Source organism: Dermacentor silvarum, chromosome 8 (assembly GCF_013339745.2).
Source record: "Dermacentor silvarum isolate Dsil-2018 chromosome 8, BIME_Dsil_1.4, whole genome shotgun sequence".
In the NCBI taxonomy this organism is placed as follows: Eukaryota; Metazoa; Arthropoda; class Arachnida; order Ixodida; family Ixodidae; genus Dermacentor; species Dermacentor silvarum.
The window spans coordinates 7,735,105-7,762,917 of NC_051161.1; the positions used below are offsets into that span (position 1 = coordinate 7,735,105).

At 41.8% G+C, this 27,813-nt stretch overlaps 1 protein-coding gene across 2 annotated transcripts; it reads right to left on the bottom strand.

Annotated features, from left to right (window-relative positions):
- On the bottom strand, positions 1-26,434 carry LOC119460578 (aspartyl/asparaginyl beta-hydroxylase). Of its 2 annotated transcripts, none has more exons than XM_049672264.1 (14): positions 26,165-26,434; positions 25,451-25,624; positions 24,862-24,965; positions 24,610-24,682; positions 21,221-21,481; positions 19,882-20,036; positions 17,175-17,409; positions 14,510-14,646; positions 9,782-9,976; positions 6,723-6,860; positions 3,125-3,254; positions 1,976-2,067; positions 984-1,114; positions 1-565 (listed from the first exon to the last, which is right to left on the bottom strand). In XM_049672264.1, exons 1-14 carry the CDS (start codon positions 26,217-26,219, stop codon positions 415-417), a joined length of 2,031 nt encoding a protein of 676 aa, XP_049528221.1. In that variant the 5' UTR covers positions 26,220-26,434; the 3' UTR covers positions 1-414. The 2 variants fall into 2 exon arrangements, with proteins under 2 accessions (XP_049528221.1, XP_037577467.1); XM_037721539.2 differs by having other exon boundaries at positions 25,451-25,630.
- Between the last annotated feature and the right edge of the window lie 1,379 nt (positions 26,435-27,813).

The following is a 27,813-nucleotide window of genomic DNA, read 5'->3' on the forward strand; positions in this document are numbered from 1 at the left end:
TTCAACAAGTAATCAAGACTTTATTAAGGCCACTGTGTTTCTGCTTACCCAGTGGATGTACTGCAGTAACGTGGCAAGGCAACATTACAATGCCAAGTGAAGCCGCAATCCCACTCAGTAAACTATTATGATGCTGCCAGGCACAGCTACTTGAGGAATTGTGAGTAGCTTGTCCCCATGCAAAAGAGAAGGTGCAGCCTTTTTATTTTTCTTTGGCAGAGTCCCAGAGAGCACCGAACAACAACAAGCATGGAATCCCTACTAAACTTGTTTCAATAAATAAGTCATATGTGGCTACATATAACACAAAGGCACTGTGAAGTGGCACGTGAAACGTTCAAACAAAGGCTAACAAATTCATTCACCTTAAAAATTAAGCACAAGAGTCAAAAGCCAGAAATAAGTGTATAAAGACTAGATTGGCGACAAGCTGGCTTTTTGACTTGCTGACAAATCAGGATGCCAGAAGTCGACGATGAGCACTAGCCGCAAGCTGTCCCCTTCGTGCCAAACTTCATGCTCAAAAGAGTCGTCAAACATCAGCATTTTGCCTTCTTTCCATTCCCTGCAGAGAGCACAAAATTAAACAGTATGAGCGGATGCCAGCACATAATGTGAGAGTGCACATGAATTGATGAAATGCTTGACTAATTCAATGTAAGGTTCCGAAGCAAAACGGGGGCTTTGAGAGGTGCGGAAATTTGGGGCATCATATTTTCATTAGCCACTTGGCGCTCTTTAATATGCACTCAATGCTCTGTACATGAGCATTCTTATTTTCTGTCACCACCAGAATGTGGCCATCATGGCCGTAAAATCAACACACGAAGCAGAACACCATAACCACTGAGTCACTGCAAAAGGTACAGTGCAAAACACAGTACAGACATGGTATGTAAACAAACATATGAAGAAATGGCAAATGAATTCCTCCCTGAAAGTCATCGCAACATATTTTAATTATACCAGCAACACTATACTACCTTGTCTCATTGGCAACTCGGATACGAACTTTAGCTGGCACAACAAGTCCAAGGTGTGAGCGAAGCCTGCAGTTTGTTGGCCCCACATGTGCCCAAACGTGGGTGCCTGGGTGCATGACAGAAAATTTTGCCTGGAATGAGACCAAAAATTACAGTCACCTTGTTCAAGGGGAAGGGATAAAAGAATGCTGCATGCATGAAACATTGCAAATCACACACATAAAGTGTTGTCATGGTTTGTTAATCATTTTGATCACTACAATACAATGATCTGCATTTTTATTCTCAAAACTTTTAGACAAAGATTTTGAGCTTACCGCTGCTTTGTTTTCACACAGATTTCACAATGATTGCATTTGATTGTATTTTTTGGCCAGCTTTGTATGAGGGAAAAAAAAAAACGAAAAACGTAAAAAAAAGAAACATTACATGGGCACTTTGTCATCAGAGGAGGGAAGCTGCTGCAGAGATGTGGAATGATTCCACTGCATCCAAAAGTCCATATGAACCGAGCAAAGAACAATGCTATCTGTTTTGTTGTGTGATGCAGACCAAGCAATGTGACCTTCTTAAATATGATTTCAAACAGAACAGTGGCATGCACCAGATCTTCTTTTAAATTTGTTAGAATAATAATGCGGGTCACTGTACATTTCTTGTTCTCAGTTTTTGAGTAGTAGAATGCATTGAATAAAAGAGCAGCTCATAAACTTCTACTCATAGTTTATGATGCCACACTGCTATCGACGGCATAGGTTTGAGCCTTTAAAAATGAGAAAATTCTGCAATATGTGAATTATATTGTGCATATGCAGATTTTGTACTGTCATGGTTAATATGTGATTGTGTACGAACTATTTTACAGAGGAAAATATAATTGAAAAATTTCACCAGTAAACCCGAAGTTTCCAAGCTCAGTTTTACTCAGTTGCGAGTTCTGCCATCATGGTGTTTCTCCTGGCCGACACATTTGGGGGAAGCACATCACTTACCTGTCCTCTTTTACAGCCTGCAGCATCTGGTATCTGGCTTATGAGTGCACATGTTTTAGGAGCCAATCTGCAGTTCCTCTCAATCTTATGACCTGAAAGGTGAGACAATGTTTTTGGCTTAGTATATACTGTTTTCTTGTGCCTTTCAGTGTCAACATGCATGTGTATTCGATGTGGCACTTTGTAAGTACAATCGACGCTCGTTATGACTGTGATAATTAAGCGAAAAGGTCCGTTATATCTGAAGTCTGTACTATCCATAATTAAGGTCGCAGTATGATGTGAAATGGTGGAACTTTGCATATATCACCGTCTAACCCATAGGCAATCCCAAAAATGATAAATACATTAAAATTAAAATAAATAACTAGATAAACGAGCTTACACGGCAATTGTATAGCCCCATAGCACAGCATCTTCCTGTTTGCCGTTTTCGGGACGCTTGTTGTTGACAAATTGCAGTTTTCCCACACTAGCATACACCTCCACAACAGCAAGATGCACAACGGCGGGGAGACGGTCGGCCAGTGCTACTGTGACGGCTGCCTGGCCCAAGTACGTCGCCGCCATCAATGACACGATTATACATCAGCTACAGTTAGTCTTTCACGCAAAATAGTGGCCAGAATAACTGACGTCTTAATTTATCTTGTGCGACAAGCGATAACCACTGTTAAATCTTTAATATGAACAAGAACCATGGTACGAGGCAAGTTCTACTAGGGGCTTGCATGTAATAAGGAATTAAAATTTTTCAATTATCAGAAGTCGCATGTCCTAACGTGACACTTTAACAACCACAACTGCAGCACAAGTACTGTTCGAGACAAATACAGAATGTTGGAAACAGGAGCACGAGACATGACTTTAGTAGCTAAATTGCTGGCTCCATAGCACTAAAATTTCACACAACGGTGTCATTTTGCAGTGGACGCATTTCAATACCAATATCAATAAAAACGATGCAGTAAAACAGAAGCCTAGTGAAATGACTATGAAGGGATTTGCTTTTGCAGCTGGGTATGTTTTAAATTGATTCATTATGTTCTGTTTCACATGACTCGGGTCTGTAAAAAAAAAAAAGAAGAGCAGATAATACAGCCATTTCCTAGTAAATCCACATTGCGCCAGACACATAATTGTACTTGCCTCTTGCAAAAATTTCAAACTGCTTCCAATCTCCCGAGTCCCTCAGGTTCTCAGCTTCAGGTTTAAAACCTTTGTCAGTCATTAGAGAGAGTGCTTCATTTTTTATGTCAATCCAGTGCTTTTCCAGCTCCTGCAGCAAGAGTCAGATTGTCAGTCATAAAATTTGCAACCTGCCTGTGCTCATTGTCTGCACCCACTTTATTCATACTATCACCAGAGGAAGTTCACCAATTCCGACCATTTTGCGTCAGCAGCCCCTATGACAACCGAATCAGAATTTTTTTGCAATAGAGTTTGTAGAATAGCCTGCCAAGGTTATACTGAAATCAGTAAAGACAGTTTGGGTCTCATGTTCAGATACTGGTCACAGATGGTATTCTGCAGTCTGTTCAGTCTGAAATGACATTTCCAACCATCATATTCCCACTTATTATGCACAATTATATAACTTGGTGCAAGAAAGTATGCGATACCAATATGTTTTGGCAGGTAAATGAGCAGTAATAATGTAGCAGGTAAATAATGGCAGGTAAATAATGTAGCAGTAATGCAGAAATGAAATCACAAATTAAGGTCATAAACTGAACTTTATCTTAATTAAAAAGCTCTACAGGCATGAATTGTTAAGATGGCTTGCATTTCTATTTCAACATTTAATGTAATCATTCATTTTTCTATAATATCCTTGCCTGTGTACTGGTTACTTCAGGTAAGGTATCAAGGTAAATCTCAGATTTAGTGCTTTCAAATATGGCATGAAATAGCTTGTTATTCCAAGGATGCACAACTTTTGACTAAAGGTTTACAACTACTAAATTGACCTAAAAAAGTGTGTTCTAATGGAAGAAGGTGTTCCCAGTTTAAAAAATCACCGCCCAAGCACTTCGTATAGATGGTTAACCAGCGAAGCTGAAATGTGTGGCCCCAGTGTTTATCACTGGTATAATCCCGACGGTTCATTGAAGTATTTCTCGCTTATGAGGTTACACACACATTCCCCTGTGACGGATGTGTGACGTCACTGATGGTATGACGTCACTGATGGTATGCCCGCAGTACGCTGTTGTCGCTTGTGTTCGATGTCTCTAGTTTGCTCGGCGCCGTGATTAGCAGCATTCACCTGCCTTTGCCGCTTGCGATTCTTAGAAATTAAATTGCTTCAAAATTAAATCTCTCCATTATGTAAGACAATGAATGGCTCATACTTCCTTAAGCAATGGCTCATACCCCCGTAAACGAAGCCTCCTCATTACAACGACAGAAGAGAAGTGAAATTCTACGCTGGAATGATGAGCGGCAACACAGCCAGCTGTGGAAGACGACGACGCTTGAGCCAATGCTGATGATGATAGTTTTCTGTGCACAGGCGACGGACAGACGCTTTTTCGTTTCGCCTAGCCATATAAAGCTTTGCTTTAAAAAGAAAAGGGAAAGCTATTCCTACAACTTTGTCGATACAACACACTGCAACACTTGAAACTTCTTATTTTAAGAAACAAAGGCTAAACATTCTATACAGGGTGATAATTTTTAAGCTTTACAGAATTAGAAAAAATTATCAGTGGCAGATACACTCGAACCTCATTATAACGAAACAGTATATAACGAAATAATGAATATAATAAAGTCAATGAAATTTTTAAAAATATTATGGGGTTTTATGTGCCAAAACCACGATCTGATTATGAGGTATGCCGTAGTAGGGGACTCTGGAATAATTTGGACCGCCTGTGGTTCTTTAACATGCACATAAATCTAAGTACACGGGTGTTTTCGCATTTCGCCCCCATCGAAATGCGGCTGCCGTGGCCGAGATTTGATCACGCGACCTCGTGCTTAGCAGCCCCACACCATAGCCACTAAGCAACCATGGCGGATAAAATAAAGTTCCCCTTGGAGTCCCCATAGAGATCCATGTATTTCAAACCTCATTTAATGAAGTGAAATTGCCCTCCCAATGGATAAAATAAACTAGATTCGTCTCCGAAAAAAAAATACCCGACCGTTGGCGCCGAGTACATCGCTTTCCGCGGGGTTCTGCATTCGATCATCGCGGCAGTTCAAAACTCCCGCGTTCGCGCGTCGAATACGTCGTCGACAACAGTTGTATTTCTCAGCGCTGCACGTAGCTGCGCACCTGCACACAAGCAGAAGCTCACTACTGCACTTCTCTGTTGACTTCTCTCTCTTGCGCATGCCTGTCTGTGTGAGCTGCACTACTCTGCGCGGCTATGTGAGGCTATGCGAAAGATTAGTGCATTTACTGCTACTACGCGGCGCGCTGCGCAGGCAGCTGCAGCTGGGCCTGGCCTCAGAGATCCCGGTGCAATCGCAGGGGTCACACCCAGGCCCAGCCTTCATTTCTCCCTATCCCGAGGCGGGCCACGCGGGCTGGCAGCTGGGCGTAGACTCCGAGACAGCATTGTCATCGGTTCAATCTCCGAGACCGCGAGCCGGCCAAGCCAAGCCAGTGCGGCCAAGTTCACTTGCCTCCTCGATCACACAGCGGAGCACTGTGTTGTGTGCCACATGCTGCTTGACCGCGACGAGCCAAGTGGAAAGCAGGTGCGAAAGACCATCACAATGGAACAGAAGGCAGCTCTCTAAAGACTGTCGTGTCAGGTGCTAAGTCACGTGTTGCACATGCCAAAGATTCTTTTTATTTTATTCAGCCGTGTAGCGGTTCTGCGAGTCGCAAAGCTGTCTTCTTATTTCCATGTTTACAATTGTGCAACCCATTGGGCATATATTGCACTAAATGGGAACAATGGATATAACGAATTATAGGTGCCCTTTAACTTCGTTGTAACGAGGTTCGAGTTAGCAAAATCCTAGTACTTGAGCTAGATTATTCAAAGAGATAGATTAGTGCACGAGAAATCAAGACACATGTTAAACTAATTAACAAATATTCACTAATTAACTTCTTAATTACCTTGTGGCACATAATGCAATTTACAAACTGTAACCGGTGAGTTTACAAGGCATATCCACTTGGAATGAATCCTCGCCGTACAAATGCACTGTTGTTCGACTTATTTTATAAACAAAATGCTCTTTTATGCATTGCAGCACAGAAGTAACTGGAACGTCCATTTTTTCATCCCAGACTTTAGAAATTCATATTTCTAATTTGGTGCCATCCTGGAAGTTCATTCCAAGTGGTATGATACGCCTTGCAAACTCAGCGGTTACAATTCGTAATTTGCAATATGTGCCATAAGGTAATTCATTAGGAAGTTAATTAGTGAATATTTTGTAAACTAACTTAACGTGTGTTTCAGTTTCTCATACAAGTAATGTCCACCTCTTCGAATAACCCAGCTCAATGACTAGAATTATGCTATCTGCCACTGGCAATATTTAAAAATTCAGCAAATCTTAAATATAATCACCCTGTATATGCACACCATTTGTTGGCACGGCAGATAAGGCAGAAAGAGTTAGCTTATTTGCCTAAACATGATGGTAGTAGGGTTGAAGTTGTCCATAATAGTTAAAATATGCATGTCTAGACAATGAGACACACAGAGGCACACCAGTTTTCTGCTCAATACAACAAAAGCTTACTGCAACCAGTATAAACAAGGGTGTACACCTTCACACTTGATGCATAAGGTGTTTCCTTTGGGTCCCACCATGGCTGAGCTTTCAGGCCGTCAACGCTGTAGAGAGAGCGCTGGTAAACAGATGCAAAGAGCCCCTCCTTGACTCCTTCTTTGTAGGCGTCCAGGGCCTGGGAAGAGTATTGTATAGGATATCCTTTCCATCACAATTTACTGGAATTTTCAAAGTGTAGAGAATGTATTCAAAGAATGTTGCCAAAATGTTGGGTATTGGAGCTTAAAGACGGTTGTACACTTTACTGCACACACTGTAAGGCACAACGCTATTGAATGGCTTAGAAAAGTGTTAGCATACTTCACCTAGAGGCAAACAAAGTACTATTGAATATGACTTGTGCCTTGGTCTTGCTGTCAGCAATTTCAGGCAGGAAGTGCACAGTCCACACAATGTTAAAAAGAAACCAGTGGATGCTAGAGAAAGCTATGAGATTCTGAAGGAAACCAGGGGAATCCAGAGAAATTTAAACTGCTGTTTAATCACTTGCGATGCATCAAAGGGAAATTGTAAACCCCACAGGCTTTAAACATGTCTCCACAGTCTGCACACAAAAAGCAGGTGTCAGATATAGTATACCATATGTGCTAAGCTCTTTGCTTACATGGTTGAAGTATGTGTATCCTGCAACCTCGTGCTTAGCAGCACAACGCCACAGCTGCTAAGCCATCATGACGGGTTTCTTCGCCGGATCGCTTCTCAGAACAAATGCACATGACACAAGTGGTACATAGTAAGTTTGCAATAGTATATCTGGCAAGACAGACCACCACAAACAGTTTGGGAATTCACTCTGCTGAGGGCAGACACACACAGCTGATGCGACTCGGCCCAGTTCGAAGTGCGGGCGGCCATGTTCTCAGTCAGCAGGGTCACCGGCCGTCCGGCTCATTACGTCAGTCTAGAGTACATGCCCATTGGTGGAGGCTCGTGTGCATCCGCCTTTGAAGGGCAAATGCCACTGCCTTTTAATGTTGTACCTGACTATAGTAATTATACGACCGTAAAGGTATAGTGTAGACTGCTTATAACATAAGTCGCTGGAGTCGTGAATATCTGCACTATCAGCAGTATCGCACTATAAATCTATAACCAAAACAACGATTTTCAAGCCCTGCATGTATGCAAAACATGTAGACCAAGCAGCTGCGCGTATTCGAGACTCGAAGCGTGTGACTGGGAGTTTTGCATCCGCTTAAATTTACGAACGTTAAAAGGTCAATGTCCAAGTACCCACGATCTTCGCATGAAACAGACAAAGTAATAATTTTTTTTAAATGTCCCGGTTCGCAAGCATCAATTGCTATAGCAAATTAGTAGAGAGCTATACGGAGTAGGGATAGTAGTTTTATCGGCTGCATAAACTTGAAACATTCGCTTACTAACTGAATTAACAAGCGTGGTGTCAACGCGCACAAGCAAACATGAATAGACTCGATGACCGCAGACAACCACTGTCAAAACGCGGCCACCGCAGCGAGCGAAGGTTCATGCGGTCTATCGCTTCAACGGAAACTGAGCGGCGTAAGCACAGCGCATACAAAGGTCAGAGCCGTGTGGAGATCGCTTGCAAGATATGGTGCGCGTGACAACACCGACAGCCGGCACAGGCACGAACGCATTTGTTGGCAGAGTAGAAGCCGCCCCTCCCCCCCCCCCCCCCTTCCCTCCCGTGCTGCCTTCCCGCTTTTGCTCCTTTCGCGTGGGAGATTGCGTCGCCAGTTCCCCTTGCGCCCGGTTGCCAGATACGCATTTGGTGCCGCAGCACAGCGTCGTCGCCCCCCCTTCCTCCCTCCCTCCCTCCCATAACGCCACGGCCTTTTGCGCGATGGAAGTCGCGTTTGCTCTCCGCTGTGCGTTCGCTCTCCATGAAGGCGTGCATCCCCCGTACGCTTTCACTCGCACATACGGCACGCGGCGACGATTTTATCGCACTTGGACTCAAGCTCAACGTCTCATGCTCCTCCTCCGCATCGCCCTCATTGATCTCCTCTCTCATTGGTGGGCACACCTCGTGAGAAGCGTGCTCGCTACCACCCTTGTCGGCGAGATTTTCCCGCAGAAGCCGCATTATAACCGGTATTTCATCTCACGCGGCTGCACTGTAAGCGGTATGCGTATTCATGGAGTGCTATGGGAAAATTAACAGGAGTCTGAAAAGACCGTACTATATCCGGTCCTGCACTATAAGCAGTTACGTTATAAGTGGTCTATACTGTACTACAAGAGGAGTGTTAGGTAATCTGCAAGATGACAAGCTCTGTAATGCCAATTTCAATGTGCCAAGTTTTAATGTATATAAGATTGCTTAAACAATATAACCAATAGCGATGTTAGAGAAGTTCTGACATAAAGTGCTGAAGCCAAGTTGTCAACGTGACTTAATTCCTTAGTAGTACTTGCTACCTACTGCTTGTCAGAATCGCCTACTATTGCATTAAACACAGCTAAACTGATTTTCAAAGATCGGGATAGCAGCCACCTTTAAGAAGCACTACTGTAACAGCCTCCAATCAATGTGACATTGCCAATGTTTTATGAGGTACCTTTCACTATGTGTGCCACTGGGAAATGATGAGTAATGCACTGCTAGCACTGCTATCACTGACAAGCACACTGATATGTATATGCACAATATTGTGTAGCCAAGCAGCAACACTTTCATGGCTACAACTTGAGATTATGTTGGATTCTATTCTTGTAGCAATTCTAACCATAACTAACCACAGCCAAGTATGCAAGAGTTGATAGTCTGTAATGCATATGAATTGGCACATGTGCAATTGCACAGCTGCTGATTTGATAGAAATGCAGCAGAACAGTGCATCACAATGCATGACTAAATACTGTATGTGAAGAGCACCATTCTTCATATTCAATCCTTAGTTACATGCTGCAGTACACGAGTTCCACTATGCTTTGTGACCCACTGCAACACGTTATTGACAGATATCCATGAAGGAAAATAATAGCTCATCGAGTTAATCACCGTACCCCATAGAGAACCCTAAGAAGAAAGACCTTATTGAAAATTACCTTATCATTCTGTCCAGTTCTCTGGAGGGCATCTCCTAGGTGCAAGTAAAACCGACCGTCTATGACGCCTGGCTCCTTGGTTGCGATGCCTTCGCTCATATACTTGATGCCACCTTCCAAGTCATTCCTTTCAGTCTTCAATATGAAACCATAGTGCACCTTGGCAAACCCATTTTTTGGGTCTTGTTTCAAAACCTGAATGAGCAAGAGCACAAACAGACACAAGGCCTTACACATTCAAATTATGAATTGTCAGAAGTTCAAATTATTTGAAACCACATCAAATATAACTGGAAGAAAAAAGTATGGCTAGCTATTTTAAGAAATTATGCATACAAAATCTTTGTTTTTGTATTTATTTCAGATAAACCTTGAAATAAAGCCCGATTCACAAACACATATAAAGCAGGCATGCATCAGCACTACAGTTTCTATTCAGCTGCAAACCATGCCTGAAAACTGTCCGTCTTTTCATGTGTTTATGATTTTACAGTTTCTTGTAAGAAAATATAGTGGGGAAGGCAGAAAGTGAACAGCAATAAGAAGCAAATAAATGAGTTATGAAGACACAATGAACAAGAATCATAAAGGGCCATTAAACCCAAATCTTTACTGTTAACAGCGGTAGCTGTCTTGTAGCTCAGCTTTTGTAAACTGTAATCATGTGTCACTACGATTACTTTGTTGCTATGGTAACGTTAGGCATAGATCAAGACAGGGAAACAGTTTCTCCTGTTTATGGGAAAGCTGAGATTCAGTTTCAGTGGACCCATATAACTATTTTTTTCAATGTTTTGCAATGCTACTATTTGCATAGCTCTCTTTTCTGTGTTTAAAGAAAGCCAGCGAAATCATTAAAAGCTGTCATGGCTCGCTGCTTGTAAATCACAGCAGTTTTCTGTGAAATGTGGAAAAGAAAGCTGCACAAAAGGTCACACCTTGCAACCAATTGAAAGTGATCTTTTCAAATGGGCTCAAATAACCTTGCATTCATTGTTGTTATAAGGTTAAGAATTACGAAGTTAGAAAAGTAATCACTACCAATTAATAAAAATTTTTTTTTCACCAATGCATGCAGTGTTCTTAATAAGCGAACAACCTTATTATCTCACATTGCATGCTCAGCTGACATAGTTGTTCTTTCGGAAACCTCGCTTTCAGCAAAAATGTTAAAAACTGAAATTTTTTTTAATGAAAAAATAAGTTACAAGGTCTACCGGTACGAATGTAATGTTCATGCTGGTGGGGGTGTTCTAATCACCGTGAATGATCAACTTGCTTCGTCGAATGTGCCAGTAGTGTCTGCTTTAGAGTTCGTGAGCGTACTTGTTGGTATTGATAATCGTGCTTGCATTTCTTGCGCATGTTATAGACCCTCAATATCACGAAAATCTTTCTGCAATGATTTACATTATGTTCTAAACAACCTAACTGTTCGATATCCGATGTCACCTTTGTTTCTTTTGGGGGACTTTAATTTTTCTAATATTTTGTGGACAAGTGATCTTGCTTTTCTTACCCCAGCAAAAAGCCCATACGAGGATGCACAATTTCTGAATCTCTGTTCGGTCTTCAACCTGCACAGTTAGTAAATGAACCCACCTGTACAACTTCCACGTCATCTAATATCCTAGACCTTATTTTCACCATTCTGCCCGACTTTGTTTCAAAATCGATTTACCTCTTGGGCTTAAGTAATCACTTGATTACTAAGTTCACATTGAAAATGTACAGGGTTGTCCACTCTTGGGGTGAACACGACTCAGCGTGGCCGTGCTCCGCGGAGCACCAGTGCTTCCAGCGCGACCGTGCATCAAAGCGAAGCTGTGCAGGCACGCAGGCACCTAGGGGAGGTGCTTCGCGTCGTCTGCTACAGCACTGGAGCGCGCCGCTCTTGCTTTGCTGTGAAGTACACTTCACTAAACGCAGGCAACCGAGCACCTGAGGCGGCGTCAAGGGAAAGCGCGCTTCACTAACTCAAGCATTTTCCTGCTGGTTTTGTCTACAGCTTCTAACAACCTGCTTAGTCAATATGTATAAACCAAAACAAGCTTCTCAGCACATAAACGACTTAGCATTTTTCTTTTTTCTTTTGTGTGAGGGTAAAAGAATAAAGAGGTATTGTTTGCGCGCGCTTTATTAGGCTGGTGCCATTTTATTTTACTGCCACAGCTGCTGGTGCAGTGCATCCGGAGAAACCATCAGGAGCGCTTTTCATGTGTCTTTCGCTTTAACGAACCATCCCAGAATCTTCTCTTGTGAGCGACCAGTAACTTACTTGAGCAGTCATTGGCAGCAGCATATCAGCATCCTAAGCTGATAAGAGAGGGCAGCATGACCGAAGCAAAAAATGAGCTAGGCGGTAGATCGCGCCGACGCCCATGGTCAGTTAAAAGTATATGGCCTAAACTCAGCCATCTGGCTTACCTTTTTTTCTTTACATAATTGTCTGTATATTATTTTGGTTTGTTACCGCTCTTATCTGTAGTGCTTTCGGGCCATGAAAGTATGCATTAAAATAAATTAATAAATAAATAAACACAAAACACACCGGCGACTTTCTCAGGAGGGCGTTAACAGTCAGTTTTGTTCACACAGAAGGCTTTATTTTTAAAACATGCTCCACGTTGGCATGAAAATCACTGAAATACAGAATGACCTGGTCACGTGCCAATCCATGTGCATGCAACATCGTCCTGACAAGCTTTTATGGCCACTGGTTGGATAAAGACACTTCTTTTCAGGTTAACTCATCATTTCAGACTCCCAATTATTTGGACTTCAAGCCAGTACCGACCAAGCCTGTATAATCGATCAGTGACTGTACTTCTTTTGTAGAATGTGTACCTTAGCTACCTCATTTAATAGTGCATTGATTAAAGGGTTCCATAGCAGTCAGGTACTTAAGTGCCTCTAGTTGTATCTACTGTCTTTATAACTTACACTGTAGTTTAATGAAAATATAAACTGCAGACTTCAACCATCTAAGCTCGGCAATAAAATTTTTGAGTTAGACCACATATGAAAGAAATGGTTTTACAGTGCAATGATGACTTAGTGGATCAATAAAAATCTTTAAATTTGTTTGATCATTAATTCAAGATCATTAATTCATTATTATCATTAATCATTAAAATCAATAATTCAAGATTGAATTACATCATACATCATCTATCATCATCAGCAGCAGCCTATATTTATGTCCACTGCAGGACGAAGGCCCTTCCTGCGTTCTCCAATTACCACGGTCTTGTGCTAGCTGATTCCAACTTGCGCCTGCAAATTTCCTAACTTCATCACCCCACCTAATTTTCTGCCGTCCTCAACTGCGCTTCCGTTCTCTTGGTATCCATTCTTTAACTCTAATGGTCCACCGGTCCACCTGCCGTATACACTCCAACCCAATTAATTTTATTCTTCTGTAAATTTCTTTCTCATGATCAGGGTCCCCTGTGAGTTATTGACCTAGATAAACGTACTCCTTTACAGACTCTAGAAGCAGATTGGCGATCCTGAATTCTTGTTCTCTTGCCAGGCTATTTAACATTATCTTTGTCTTCTGCATGTTAATCTTCAATCCCACTCTTACACTTTCTCAGTTAAGGTCCTCAATCATTAGCTGTAATTCGTCCCCATTGTTGCTGAATAGGACAATGTCATCTGCAAACCTAAGGTTGCTAAGATATTCGCTGCTGATCCTCACTCCTAAGCCTTCCCAGTCTAAGAGCTTGAATACTTCTTCGAAGCATGCAGTGAATAGCATTGGAGAGATTGTGTCTCCTTGCCTGACCCCTTTCTTGATAGGTAACTTTCTACCTGTCTTGTGGAGAACCAAGGTAGCCGTGGAATCCTTGTAGATATTTGCCAAGATATTCACGTATGCTTCCTGTACTCCTTGATTACGCAATGCCTCTATGACTGTTGTATCTCTACTGAATCAAATGCCTTATCATAATCTATGAAAGCCATATAGAGAGGTTGATTGTACTACGCAGATTTCTCGATTACCTGATTGATGACATGGATATGATCCATCGTAGATATCCCTTGCTGAAGTCAGCCTGTTCTCTTGGTTGACTGAAGTCAAGTGTTGCCCTGATTCTATTGGAAATGATCTTGGTGAATATTTTATACAATACTGAAAGCGAGCTAATAGGTCTATAATTCTTCAATTCTTCAACGTCTCTCTTCTTATGGATTAGTATAATGTTGGCATTCTTCCAGCTCTCTGGTACACTTGAAGTCGTGAGGCATTGCGTATAAAGGGCAGCAAGCTTTTCAAGCATGATATCTCCTCCATCTTTGATTCTCCATCATCTATACCTAATACTAATGCCTGGAGTCAAGGAGAGATAGCGGTTTGCACTAGTAAGGCTTCTTTTTTTCCCTGTAATTTTGTCCTCACGATACTTATACTTTGAATGAATAATTGACAACCAATAACATCCTCCTTGTTACTCTCGACACTCTATATTAAGGCAACAATAAAAATTAAAGGACAGAAAACAGAATTACTGTGAATTTGATCATGATTTCAGCATTAAAAGTTATTTTCATTATTAGATTTCATGACCAATTTTATGTCTAACAAGTACTTCACTTTTGTACATCAAATGAATGAGCTCTATTAGTAAGATAGTGTGACTAAACAAGAGCCAGCACCTCTACAATAATCGCTGCTACATAAGCAGAAACATAGTTTATAGAAGGAAGAAATAAGTTTGACACCTGTTCAAGCAGCCCAGCAGCAACTTTTCCTTGCCCAATCATGAGGTAAGAAACTGCCATTTGATTCTTGATTCCAATATTATCTGGGAACTTGCTGCTCATTTCCGCCTGCAGTTTTATAGCTTTGGTGAAAATTCCTGAAAGGTGTGCAGAGAGCTTGCTTGCACAAAACGGTCTGACCTAGTGCACAATTAAAGGAGCGTTCACACAAAATATTTGTAGGCTGCTTTCTTGCTTTATAATACAGCTGCCAACACGTGACTACAGTAAGGTGCCAGAATCCCTTAAACAAGCAAAAAACGTCCAATCACGTCTTCTTTTAATGTGACCAGTTCAGAATGTATGCCAAATGGAGATCAGCTTCTTCTTTTAGGGTTTGTTTACAAGGTCTGCTTTACCTTTCATGAAAATTGCAGGTTGTGGTCACGTAGCATCACAAACCGCTGACACACACGTCGGTCAGCCTGGGGCAGGGGTCACAAGCTACAGTGACTGCATTGCCAAAGCTGAACGTATGGTGCACCAGCCATTCTTTCGTAACTGTGTAGTTTTTCACTTTTGATACGGGATAAGTTTGGTCCTCTGCTGTCACTTCTTTGAGAACATGCAGCGCCCTTCTCACTTTGTCTTCTATTATCCTATCATCTAAAGCCTTACGCAAGATGACCACAATGTGGCTGGAACCAGTGTGCCAACTCGCGCATCAGTGATAGCACATTATCACCACTTTCACCAATTTTCGTGGCATGTAGAGGATCCCTTGTAAACAAACCCTATGCCAAGAAGCCCCATGCCATTTGGAGCAAGCTTTGAACTGCTCACATTAAAAAATATGATTGGTAATTTAATCTTTGTGCTTAATTTGTTGCATTAGATGCTATAATGTACAATTCACTGCAAGTTTAAAGAATCGAGGCCTCATCTCATGATTACGGAACCAGCAGCTATCTAACAAAAAAAAAGTTACATGCTCAAGGAATTCAGGTCTCATACTGCAATTATAATGTTGGCAGCTATGTAACAAAGAAAAAAAAAAAGAAAAACATTTTAGTGTCAGTACTGCTACAACACGCTAATGTCGAAGACTGGTTGCATCAGGAATAGTAGGAATAAATTTATAGCAATGAGCAATCCTCATATTACAGTGCATTATCAACGAATGACCTTTTATTTATACATAGATTTTTCAAGCATATTCATGCTCTTCCTGTGGACAACTGTACTACAGCAACTTCAGTGGTGACATTGCTTCAGAGCCACTATGAATCATTTTCATCAAGCCTGGCCTGTTTAATGTGGTCTCTTTTTTCCAAGTAATATATTGTAATGCTGCTCTGTGTTTTTCAATCTGATTTTTCTGGTTCTTGTGTCCCCACCTGTAGAAACTGTGTATGTTTATTTCCATGGTATCATTGTGGCACCAGCTTTCATGCCATATACCATCTACGAAATCACTAAATGGCCATTGCCGCACATACAAACTTAATTAAATGTAGTTTTGCTCTTCTTAGCTAGATCAGACCTACACTCGTGCCATATTTTTTCTATTAGATGAAAAGAAAGCACTGATAATAAGACTTGTCATTCCAAAGCCAAAGAAATAAACATATGTACCATATTTTCCGGTGTGTAAGGCACATTTTTATTTGAAAATTTTCGTCAACATGTCTTATACAATGGTGAGACTTATATATGAAATTTTGAAGGTTGCAGGTGCAGCACTCAGCAAATGTGCTTGCTGATGCGTGCAAGCTCGTGTTCTATGCCCCTATGCATGCGCAGACGCTGCGAAATAGGACGTACACATCAAAACGCGGCATGATTTTCGCCCTTCCACCGTTATTTTGCTGATGGTGTGAGACTGCGGAAGCATCTTGTTTTTCGAATGTTTGTTACGGCTCCCATGTCACTGAGTAGGCGTTCAATTTGCGGTCCTGCCTTGCTGTGCTGACAACCACTGACGAAAGCACGGCAATGGCTCAGCACGAGAGATAGCGGAGTGCTAGATGCTCACCTGATATTGCCCCTAGCTCACCTTTGATATCGGCTTCCTCACGTCTTGGGTGCCCGAAATCTCCGGTTCATTAGCAGTGCGTAGTAGCTTAGCGCTCTCAGAGTCAGCTAAGTATGGCATTTCGCGACGAGGATATGTGCATGTGAACCCGCAATGCATGAAACCGGTGCGTCTTATACAAAGGTGCGCCTGATATTGACTTTTCTGCAAAAGCGGCTATTTTTAGGGGGGGGGGGGGGGGGGCGACTTATATAAGGGTGCTCCTTGTACACTGGAAAATACGGTAATCACCACATATGTAATACAATAGCATTAAGTTGTGCCAGCCTGCTGAAACACAGCTGTTAAACAAGAAAGAATGCTGACAGAAGTCAAGCCCAGCAAACATCTAGCTTTGTGTTTCTCTGCAGCACTGTTATTTCTTTCTTGTGCTTGTGTCCAATGAAGTACCTTTTGTTGCTGCTTGTGCCAGAGCATCAATCCCAGCTAGTCTAGAACCCATAAATAAATTATAGTTTTTTCTTCATTTCTTAGATAGGCTAAGTGCTGAATTAAGTGTAGTATCTAAAGGTCACAAGGCACTGCTTCTTGTGCATATATGTAATACTGAATCAACTGACTGGTGGCCCAGAAGGCCGCAAGCTCACTCACCTCGGAAGCGCATGCGATCCACAGCTTTGTTTCCCGCCCTGAGGTACAACTCATGGGGTACCTTCGGCAACTTCATCACATCCAAGTAAGCCTGGATGCTCTGTTCCAGAATCGAATTGCTCTTCCTCAGTTCAGCAACCTTCTCCAAGGCCAGTGCTTTGCCATAGTTGGCTCTGGGACTTTGTGGGTGGGTTTGGAGAAGCTGCTTAAACTTCTCAAGAGCCTTTTCAGGGGACTGAAAGGTGCGACTAACTTAGAACTCTGTAGTTATGGCTACTAAGAACTATCCCCAGCACACCTGCCAAACTGCAATTAAGGGAAAACTAAGTGTGGTTATAGATCAGGCATGGAACATTCCTTGCAAACACATTTCACAAACAGCTTCAAATCTAACCAGTAAGGTCAGAAACACATTAAGGTTAGGTCAAAACAAACAAAAATAGCAGTTATTTCACGGCAATATGGTAACTGAACACAAACTTGTAAGTGCATTGCTAACACAATTCTTAAAAGCACATAGCAGACTAGATAAAAAAAAAAGTCATACATGCAATACATCATCGTGTGTGCTAGTACAATCTTTCCTATAGGACAAAGATGAGCGTTACAACAGTATTTCATAGTGCTGTTTTACAACACAATGAAAATTTCATAGGAAAGTCAATTCGGGCTTATGCAACTTCTTTCTGTAATTTTGTAAAGAAAAATAAAATTAAGAATTTACTTTTGAAATTCCAAATAATGACTATCACATGAAAGAAAAATGAATATATAGTTTTCTCTCTTCCATAAAACAGAGAAGACAATCGAAGCTGCTGTCATGCCATAACTTACAATTAGTGCAAACTGGTGTAACCACACACGCAGATTATTAGACTGAGTCATGGTGTAATTAAATGTGCCTAAGTGCCAATCTTTACAGCAGTTAAACAGAAACACAGTGAACTGAATATTACCCACCAAGGTTTCAAAGAATAGAAATAAAAAGCAAGAAAAAAAAAAGAAACATAGCTTAGAGTTAAATGGTACCAATGAGATCAATTTTGTCACAGTCTGCACTAAGTGATGTTAAAGGAGTGGTGTGTACTACTAATACAACCATTTTTACGTACTCGAGCAGTGAATCCAAGCTCTGAAATTATGCATATGCAAGTCCTTCATCAGCTAGGCGCACAAAAAAATTCACTGTTTCTGTAAATATTGTCTACTTGCTGCTCGCTTGATACAGCCTAGTCTACAATCTGTTCTAAGTCTATACCATTCTATCTTTTGCCCTTGATAATCAACTTGGAAACTGCTGTTCCAAGATTATCTAGTTGACAAAGTTGATGATGAGATGGAAGAGAAATGAATAATAAAAAAAAGAATGAAAAAAAAAAAAGAAAAAAGTATAATGCACCAGGCCTGCATACAACTATGTTAACTTTTCATAGTCTCCTGGGTGAGCACACAATGAATGAAGGCACTGCAGTAGCACTTGCACACAACTAATGTTTTATTAAAGCAGTGAGTTACTAAGATCTTTTGTGTAGATCTTAAGCAAAGATTAAACATTCGCTGGAGAAATTTCTCTAATATGGAGCTTGATAATGCATCATCACATACAAATGAGTCTTTTTAGTAGGAATTCCCATAAGAATCATGCACCATTACATACCAGTATGTCTTTCCATGTGTCAAAGCCCCCTTTAGTTATAAAGTGCAGACAAACCAGGTCAGTCTCAATAATGCCCACCCTCTACATGAATATGATTGAGTAAAGAATGGTAGTTGAACTATGCTGTAGCAACATGTGTCCAGATAACGATTACCTCACAATATTTTTTTTCCCCCCCTACACTACAGGACAACCACCCTCCCTACAAGTCCCAGAATATATCATCCACTTCCTGAAAAGGAAACATTAGTTTTCAGTGAACTGAGACAGCTACATAACATGCAGTTCTTATATATCTTTTTTTTTTTTTTTTGAATAAATGATAACACAAGAGCAAATTCTGGTGCAGCTGACTTCTGCTAATTCAATCCTGCTGGGACTGACAAAACCAATTGATATTAAAAATATGAATTGTAGACATTTTGTAGTTCAAACTACAAGATGACTTCATATAACATGAGTGTCTTTTCACACTTTGAACATGGTTTAAACTAAAAGGCTGAATTCACTAATGTCAAATTAAAGGGAATCGACCATATATATATGTATGTATGTATGACGCTTTTCTGTGCAGAATACAAATGTGAGGCATAGTTCTAGAGTCAAAATTCAAGTAAAATATATAGACTTTTGCCAAAAAAGCAACCCCCTTAAGCTACAAATAGCTAAAAATTGTCACTCAGAAATCTGTGCATGTGCTCTTCTAAACTGCATAGCTTTGCTGCAGTCTTCATCACAATTATGTCAGTAGAACAAGGATAGCTGATGTGACAAGACGACAATATCAGTGTCTCACCAGCATATGTTGGGGACATGCTCAGTGTGTGCTCCTTTGTCTTAGTGTGTGTTGTTTAAGTCCTACTAAGCACAGTTATTTTGACGAGAATGTAACATCACTGCATCAAGTGAGCTAAATATTCTATACATTTCCAACATACAAATTTGATCACCTGAATCTAATGACAACACATGCGATTTGCTAAATATAAGCCACTATTTCATATCATTTTTGTTTTACTGTTGAGTTACTAGAAATGCAGGCAAGCCCACCTGCTCAACTAGCTCTTCAGATTCTTGGAGATCCTTCTGAATCCTTGCATCATACTCATTTGTGATAGCAGCCTGTTCTTCAAGTGGATCTGCATTCAAAGCCATTGTTTCCAATGTAGATGTGGCCACCTCTGATGCTGGAGGTGAAGAAGCCTCTATAGGAATAAAAGCAAGCACAACTATGACTCTTACTAACAGTACTAAATGTCCAGCAACCAGTGAACTATCCAAAACTGATGTTATGAGGATGTTGTAAATTCTTTATAACAGCATGAAAACAGACATCACACATAACACAACACACGCAAGTGTCTTGCATGTGGTGTATGTCATGTTCTTTTTGTGGTGTCTGTTTTTGAATCCTTAAAAAGAATGCACAGCAAAGGCACCAGCTTGACCACCAACAAGTCATTTTTTCGGAATGTGCTTTTCTATGTCTATCCATAGAGCAGCGTTCTTGAACAAAGTGCTGCATTTGGATTTCTACAAAACATAACAGTCAGCTAGTTTCCAAAGAAACTTGTAGTGGAGCACTCTGTTGTTCTATTCTAGTCAACATACTTGTATTAATGTGGACAGGATGTGTGCTCAGCTACAGATTTCTTTCTGAGTGTCATGCCCTGTGGCTTCAGGTAGTCACACCTTACTCAAAGTAATGTTCTCAAGGTTTAAACCCCAATATGAGCTTGTCCATTTTGCACATGCTGACAATTACTGCCCTTGTAACACTGTTAGTCATGCTCCCATTGCAAACAGTCATGTCAAACTACAGTAATATTCACCCTGAAAGCCTATTTGAAGAAACAACTTGTAAAAGGTGAAAATACACTGAAGAATGCCTTACAAAGGATGACAGTGTGTGCGATGAAGAGGGAATTTAGGAATCATAAAACTTCCCGTGTTTAAAGGCACATTAAACGGTACATAAGTGTAACAGCCCCATTTCGGCCCCATGTAAAAATATGAACTCTAGCTAGGATAACTGAAATTTTATTTCAGAATCAACTTTGTTGACGATAAGGTTAACTTTGGTAAAGTTGAGGGAAACATTTTGATTCTAACATGTTGGAAAAACTTGTGCTTAGACAATTTTTGAGCAATATTTTATTGAAGTTTTGCTATAAATAACTACCATTTTTATGCTGCAGCTACATTCGCAAAAAGGCACTGAAGATTTACTCTGGAGGCAAATAGAAACAATGTCAGATGAAGCCTAATGCTAGGGTGAGGAGAAGGAGGCACATAGATGATGACATGAAGTTGAAGAAAAAGAAGCTGATTATAATGACCAACCCTATGTAACTTATAGAAGAAGAGAATGTACATGCAGTCAACTTACCAGATACTTTTGTTGCCTCTAAGGACAATGCCTGGGCACTTTCATCCTGCTTAATCTCTGAAGCCTCTGAAGGCTGTAGTATTTCAGTAGAGCTTAGGACATCTGTTTCCGTAAGCGTTGATGATACCGTTTCCGATGTCTGCCCAACAGGCCCTTCCGTATGGTCTGTGGTCTGGAACGACTCAAAGTTCTGTGTCAGTGTGCTTGTCTGGCTACTGTCAAACGCTGCATTCTCAGGAGCCTGCAGCGGCTCTGTGGGATCTGTACAAAAGAAAATATTAAAAAGAATTTGTCTGCTTCTTAAGGGGACAGTAAATATTAAATAGGAATGTTACGTTAAGCTGTACTAGTAAATTACACTTCTGCAATAGCACAACGACCACTCTTATCGTAAAATGTCACTACGTAAGCCACAAAAGATTAAAAAATGAATAACTGGCAATGCTGCGCTGTAATTCCCCACACCAGCTCGCCATGACTTCATAGATTTCAACAGTGCCTACTCAGACCTAGCCAAGTTATTATAGGTAAGAAGGAGTATATTGCCTTACGAAGTTACCAAACACTCAACCTAGAAAATTTAGATAGCTTTTCATGCGCTAAAATGGGCCAAGTACAACAAAATACTTTGAAAGCCACAACATCACGCTGGCATATCAGCATCATGATCTTCAGTCTAAAATTCAGAAAAGCGATGTTTGATTTTCGTTTTCTCCAGCCCTTTTCCTCCCAGGGTGCTTATTCCGGATAGAATATGGTAACCCAGCAGTTGGTTCTAAGGTCACAAACCAACGCAGAGCAAATAAAAATAAAAGTACATAATTCCAATATTATCAATCTCAAGCATGTCTGCATTCTGGCTCCATCTGGCTACACAAGCATTTCTGCATTCTGGCTCCATCGGAACGTGACCACCACGGCTGGGACAACCTGCAACCTTGGACGCAGCTGCACAACACAATTGCCACTGATGCACCCTGATGGGTGAATCCAAAGCATTAATTATAAATTTCATCAACAATAAACCAGCTGGTAGTTTGTGCTTTCTTATCCTGTTTGGTGTGTCTATTTGTGTTAGTTGCTGTGATTAGTTGCACTCAGTGCAGTTCAGAATGAATGATCACCAACTAGTCTGATTCCACGCTTTGCTCAACATACTACTTTATCTGTAACAATACTGCTAAACACTGGAGAAATCATTTGAAATGTCACATATACAAAAGAAGTTTTAAAAGGTCTCCAAAGATGGCTTAAACCTCACACTAGTGTAAAAGCCAAAATCGTGCTTATATTACACGTGTTGGCTAAAGAAGAAATGAAAAAACACATTCTAGTTAGCCTTAAGTTGCTTGTATTTCGATTGTCCATGAGTGCACATGCGACAGGCCTGCATGGCACACTGCACAAGGAGCAAATGCTTTTTTCAGGAACAGTGTTGCGGAGTTACCACTCTAGAATTGGAATGACTCCAGAATCATTCCACATTTCCGCGACCACGGAATGGAATGGGAGTGGAATTAGGCGGCTTTTGCCCGGAATGGAATGGGAATGGAATTACGTCTTTTTACTAAAATAGAGCGCTTTTTCGTCTACGCGCTGCTTTTGTCAATATATGCCGAAGAACCAACCAGCCCACGTTCAAACATTAGTATGTCAGAGCCTCGAATTTAACAATAAAGCAGTATTTTTAAAATGGCGTGGCTGACACAAGCACGGTACATTTATAAGCAACGCACCTACTACAATTCTGTGCTTATAGACTGAGTTGCTCCGAAGTTTGTCTTGATTCTTCGTGTAACCACAGCTCTATGCCGTTGATATCTGTCGTGCGGAACTACAGCGGCGTCATACTCCACCCCCTTACGCCTTGTAATATGTTTTTACCTCGGCGGCGCCTTCGTCCCGGCCGCCTGCTGCCTCCCCACCCTTCACTTTTTTGTTTTTGCTTCTGTCGCCGTCAGAGACTCAGACGCATATTCGAGAAAGCGCTTCTATAAGTTGTGATGCGTATTGACACTGGCGGGATGCTTGTGTTCACTGCAAGCTTTCGCATAACAGCTTGTGCGCCGTCTTACCTCGTACTCCCCACCCCCCAACCCTTTTGCAATACTTTCCCCTCTGTCTACACTCATGAATGCCTTTGCCCGAAACTCTGTCGACGAAGGGAAGGTCTGCAGGTCAGCACAGCATACAGTCATACACGATGAACTGTGCGCCCTCTCCCTCCATACAGAGAGAGAGAATAAACTTTTGAAAGCATTGGTTCTAAAAGGCAGCCGAAGCAGGAGAGCCCGCATAGCTGCGGCCACGGCGGTGCCTCCCCGAGCCCCAACGCTACGATTCACACCGAAGAAAACCCACGTTCGCTTTGTTCTAGGGTGGAGGGAGGCCCAGGTGGGGCCGCTGGCGCCTGTTGACGGCTAGAGAAGCCCAACGGTTCAGCGAGCACAGCGGCTCACTCATACCATCAATGCTAGACAATGCTTCGAAGTATCCCCTTTGGCGTGAGTGCTGACGAGCAGTGCGGCCCAGTGTTCCGTATTTGATGCAAAGGCACAACAAGGTGCTCGAGTGGTGCACTGTTCCAACTAATACCAGCAGGTCTGGAGGGTTCTGTTGCCTATTAACCAAATCTTAGTTTTCTCCATAGTCACGACTGCTCCAGACACGTGACAAAACTGCTTAGTGAATATAAGGTCTTCTTGAACACTACTTTTGTCAGCATCAAAATACGCTATGTCATCATTTTAGCATTAACCACATTAAAACTTAAACAACATTAAAACATCACAAGCCTTTAAAACATGCTGGTCATGCATACACTGTAGGTAGCGGGAGAACTGCCCCTGTAGGAATTAGTAGGGTGGTTGTACTACACGAGATATGTCACCAAGCTACTATCCCTCGACCTTGGTAATGCATTTTGCGCATTTTTGCAGTTCTCAACGCATCTAATGACATCAGCTTTATGGTGCGTTCATCGGTAACTCGATAAAACGATCAAGATGCCGATCTTGCGTTGAGGAATTACAGGAATGGAATTGAACTGCCCGGCCATTCCCAGAGTGGAATGGGCAACAGTTTTTTCATTCTGAGGAACTGAAAGGAATGGAATAACAGCAAGTTCCAATTCCCTGGAATGGAATGGGCATGGAATGGGGGCACCCATTCCACAACACTGGTCAGGAAGCACAACCTTTAGCTTCTGCCTCTACTTGTGTATGTAGGTAAGACAAAAAAGTACTATATAGTTTTAAAATTCTCACATGGAACTTAGATGACATATAACAGCATTGAAATGAAGAACATCAACAAACTTACATAAAGAATGCAAGACAAATGCTGGATTTCAAATGATTTGCAAAACAATTAAATTTGTATGTGCATACCTATGCTGAAGGTTCCCAAGTTGATGCTTTGCTCTTTACTTTGGACACTTGGCTCTAATTCACTAGATCCCTCCTATGAACAGAAAACACAAGATAAGTTTGACACAAGCCAAAGCCTATTCAATATTTACTGTGAAGATAAGTAGCAGGGACAGAGATACATTTAATGAAGGAAAAGAAATGAAGTCAGCCTGCGTGACATGCATCTAGTTTTGTACATGCTTAGGGACAATAGGAACAAGGGCTCCATACCACATCAGTAGCATAATGCTGACTTTCAACTTCCATTTCTTCTTGGGCAACTATGAAGTCTTCATTTGCTTCACGCTCAGCTTCATTATAAAATGCATTTAAAGCTGAAAATATGCAGAAAACATTAACAACATGCACAAAGCACTATTCTGTCGAAATATGGTCATGTAAGTAAGGTTAAACAAATGAAAAATTATGCTGACCTAGTTCACCAAAGGGCCTTGCTGCTATAGTGATGCTTTCATATCACCAATTATTCTCTTCGGCCTTTCCTGCGACTGTCTTGCACGGTAATACAATGCACTTCATGCTTGTGTTGTGAGTAAACTAAGCCTCAATGAACTCTACCAAGTCAGTGTGGTCATGACAGCTTCTGAGACAAAATAAGTTCATAGTGTGTGTAGTAGCATAATAACGATACCCTATCGATACCCTATCGTAATAACGATACCTTATCACAAAATTTGTTTTCATTTGACCTTTGCAAAGCTGCCAACAGAAAGAAAGACCATTCCGTGCAGCAAGTAGTTACAAAAGTAGCAAAGGCTTGGCGACTGCTGCAGCATTAAAAGTATAAAATTCAGCTCACATGACGAACTCTGCAGTGCCAAAAAGATAGCTCCAACCATCATGGCCAGGGCGATGAAAACAACCAAGAACGCAATTCTTGCTGTTGCACTCGGTTCAGTAACTGACGCGTCATCTTCTAACTCAGAATCTGAGTGCTTTTGGGGTTTATGCTTTTCCTTGGAACCTTCGTCAGCTGTTCCTACGTAAAAAAAAAAAAGAAAAAAAAAAGAAGAAGAAGAAATGATAGGAACATTTGTGAATATTTTCCTTATATTATATTGTTTGACTCTTACGGTAGAAATAAATAAATTGAAAATTTCATTTGGCGAAGAAAATAGTGCCATTCACAAGAAGTAAAAAATCACAAGAAGTAATGCCAGTCACAAGAAGTCCTTTTGATCGCGATAACATTTGTGAACTTATATGCCTGGGCATGAAAAATAATTTCCACAATCCCAATTTGTTAATTAAAAACTACTATTGACGCGCGAGGAGAGAGAAAAAAGATCTGAAAAAAAAAAAAAAAAAGCGAGGCGACCTTGCTGGGCACGTAAGCTTGCCATAAGCAACAGGTCCAGCCCACCAATGACCATCTTTCGGAAATTATTTTCGTTATTGTGACGCCAATGCAGCCCTTAGGTGATAAATATATCTTTAGAAGAGCTTTTTCTACAATTGCGCTGTTGACAACGAGACATCTGACGCTAGAAATAGCCAGGTTAGTTAAAAATACCTTTCTCCAGCGCTGCTTTGCGCTTCTTGCGGGAACGAACTTCGCGGTCCGACATCTCGGCGCGCACGGTGCTTCTTTGCGCAGGAAGCGTTTGGTTTACACAGAGAGTGAAGTAACAAACTTAGAGAAACTGATTAAGACGACAGCATTGTGATAAGTGAGGCGCAAATGGCTCATAAAAAGTAAATAAGAAAGGGTTACTGGCGTTTCTCCGGACGGTCCGCTGATCCGCAAACGGGACAGTCGGAAAACGGACGAGCCGGAGAACAACGCCAGTGTTGACGACGGCACACCGACTTCCGCCAACCATACTTGCCACCTCCAAGACCAGTAGTTCTTGGCTGGTTTCAACGATCATTTTAAGTGTTATGATAGGCCTTCGAGCCATCCTGCAATAAATGCATTTTTATTATCATCATCATCAAGTGTTACGAAAATTTTCACAATCGCCTGTTGCACATAACATATAATTCTAGTCCTTGAGCTGGATTATTCAGAGAAGCAGGCATTACATGCACAAGAAAGCGAAACGCATATTCAACGAATTAACGAAAGCTCACTAATTAAGTTCTTGATTAATTACTTTACGGCACAAATTGCAATTTACGAATTGTAGCCGGTGAGTAAGCGAGGCGTGAGTGAGTGAAATAACTTTATTGAGGTCCAGAGAAGACGCAGGGGACACCCCGCGCCACCCGGCTAGTCCCACGTAGGGACCGGCAAGCCGAGCTTGACGGCCCGATCGCGGGCACTCTGGACGGCCAGGGTTTGGTCGTTGAGTTCGTATTCGATTGCAATGAATTGATTAGATCAGTTTGGAGGTATGCGCCATCAAACTCGCCGTAAAAATGCCCTGCTGTTCCACATTTCAATTGCGTAAGCGTTTCTTCCATAGAAACTATGGTTTCTTGCCTACCCAACGAGGAAACCCGTCCGTCCGTCCCACCGTCCGTCCGTCCGTCACGTAAGACGATCGCTTTCAAGATAGGGCCCGCAACCGCGACCTTCGTGCTGTCTCTCGCTTCAACACCCACTAAGCGGCGTCCCCATCGCAGTACGGTTGAAACCCTATATATAAAAAGTAGCGCCATCCACTTCCCTCCTCCTCCGTTCCACTATCGCGCTCGGCGCGACCAGCGCGATCGAGGCGCGATATCGGCAGTGGCGCCGCCTGCGTCGGGCCTGCCGTGGCAGACGACAGCTAACGCGCTACCAGAGGAAATCCGAGGAAAACTTTGATCGCGCCCTGCGGAGACGTTTTTGAGGCGCGATTTTGCTTCGTCAGTCAGTAACTGGTCTTAATAATGCCGTTTTGGAAGTAGCAATGCGACGATGCGAGACGGCGCAAATATCAAGTGTGCAGCAAGCGTTTGCGCACGCCGGATGGTAAACAAAAAGCCTTTTGCCCTCGCCTTGTCGGTTGCGGCAACTTAAGGCGCAGCAGCATGCCATCACAACGAAGTTCTAGCAGGCCCCGGAAACTCTCGAGTTCACCAAATGGCCACAGAGGGCGAAAAATCAACCGCGGCGCGTTCCAGCATAAGCGCGCAAGTGGAGCTACTGTAATTTGGTCGAATACTTTAGTTTGTATTTTTTCTGCTAGGGGCGCTCAACACGACTCAATATTTGAGCTATTAAAGTACATATAA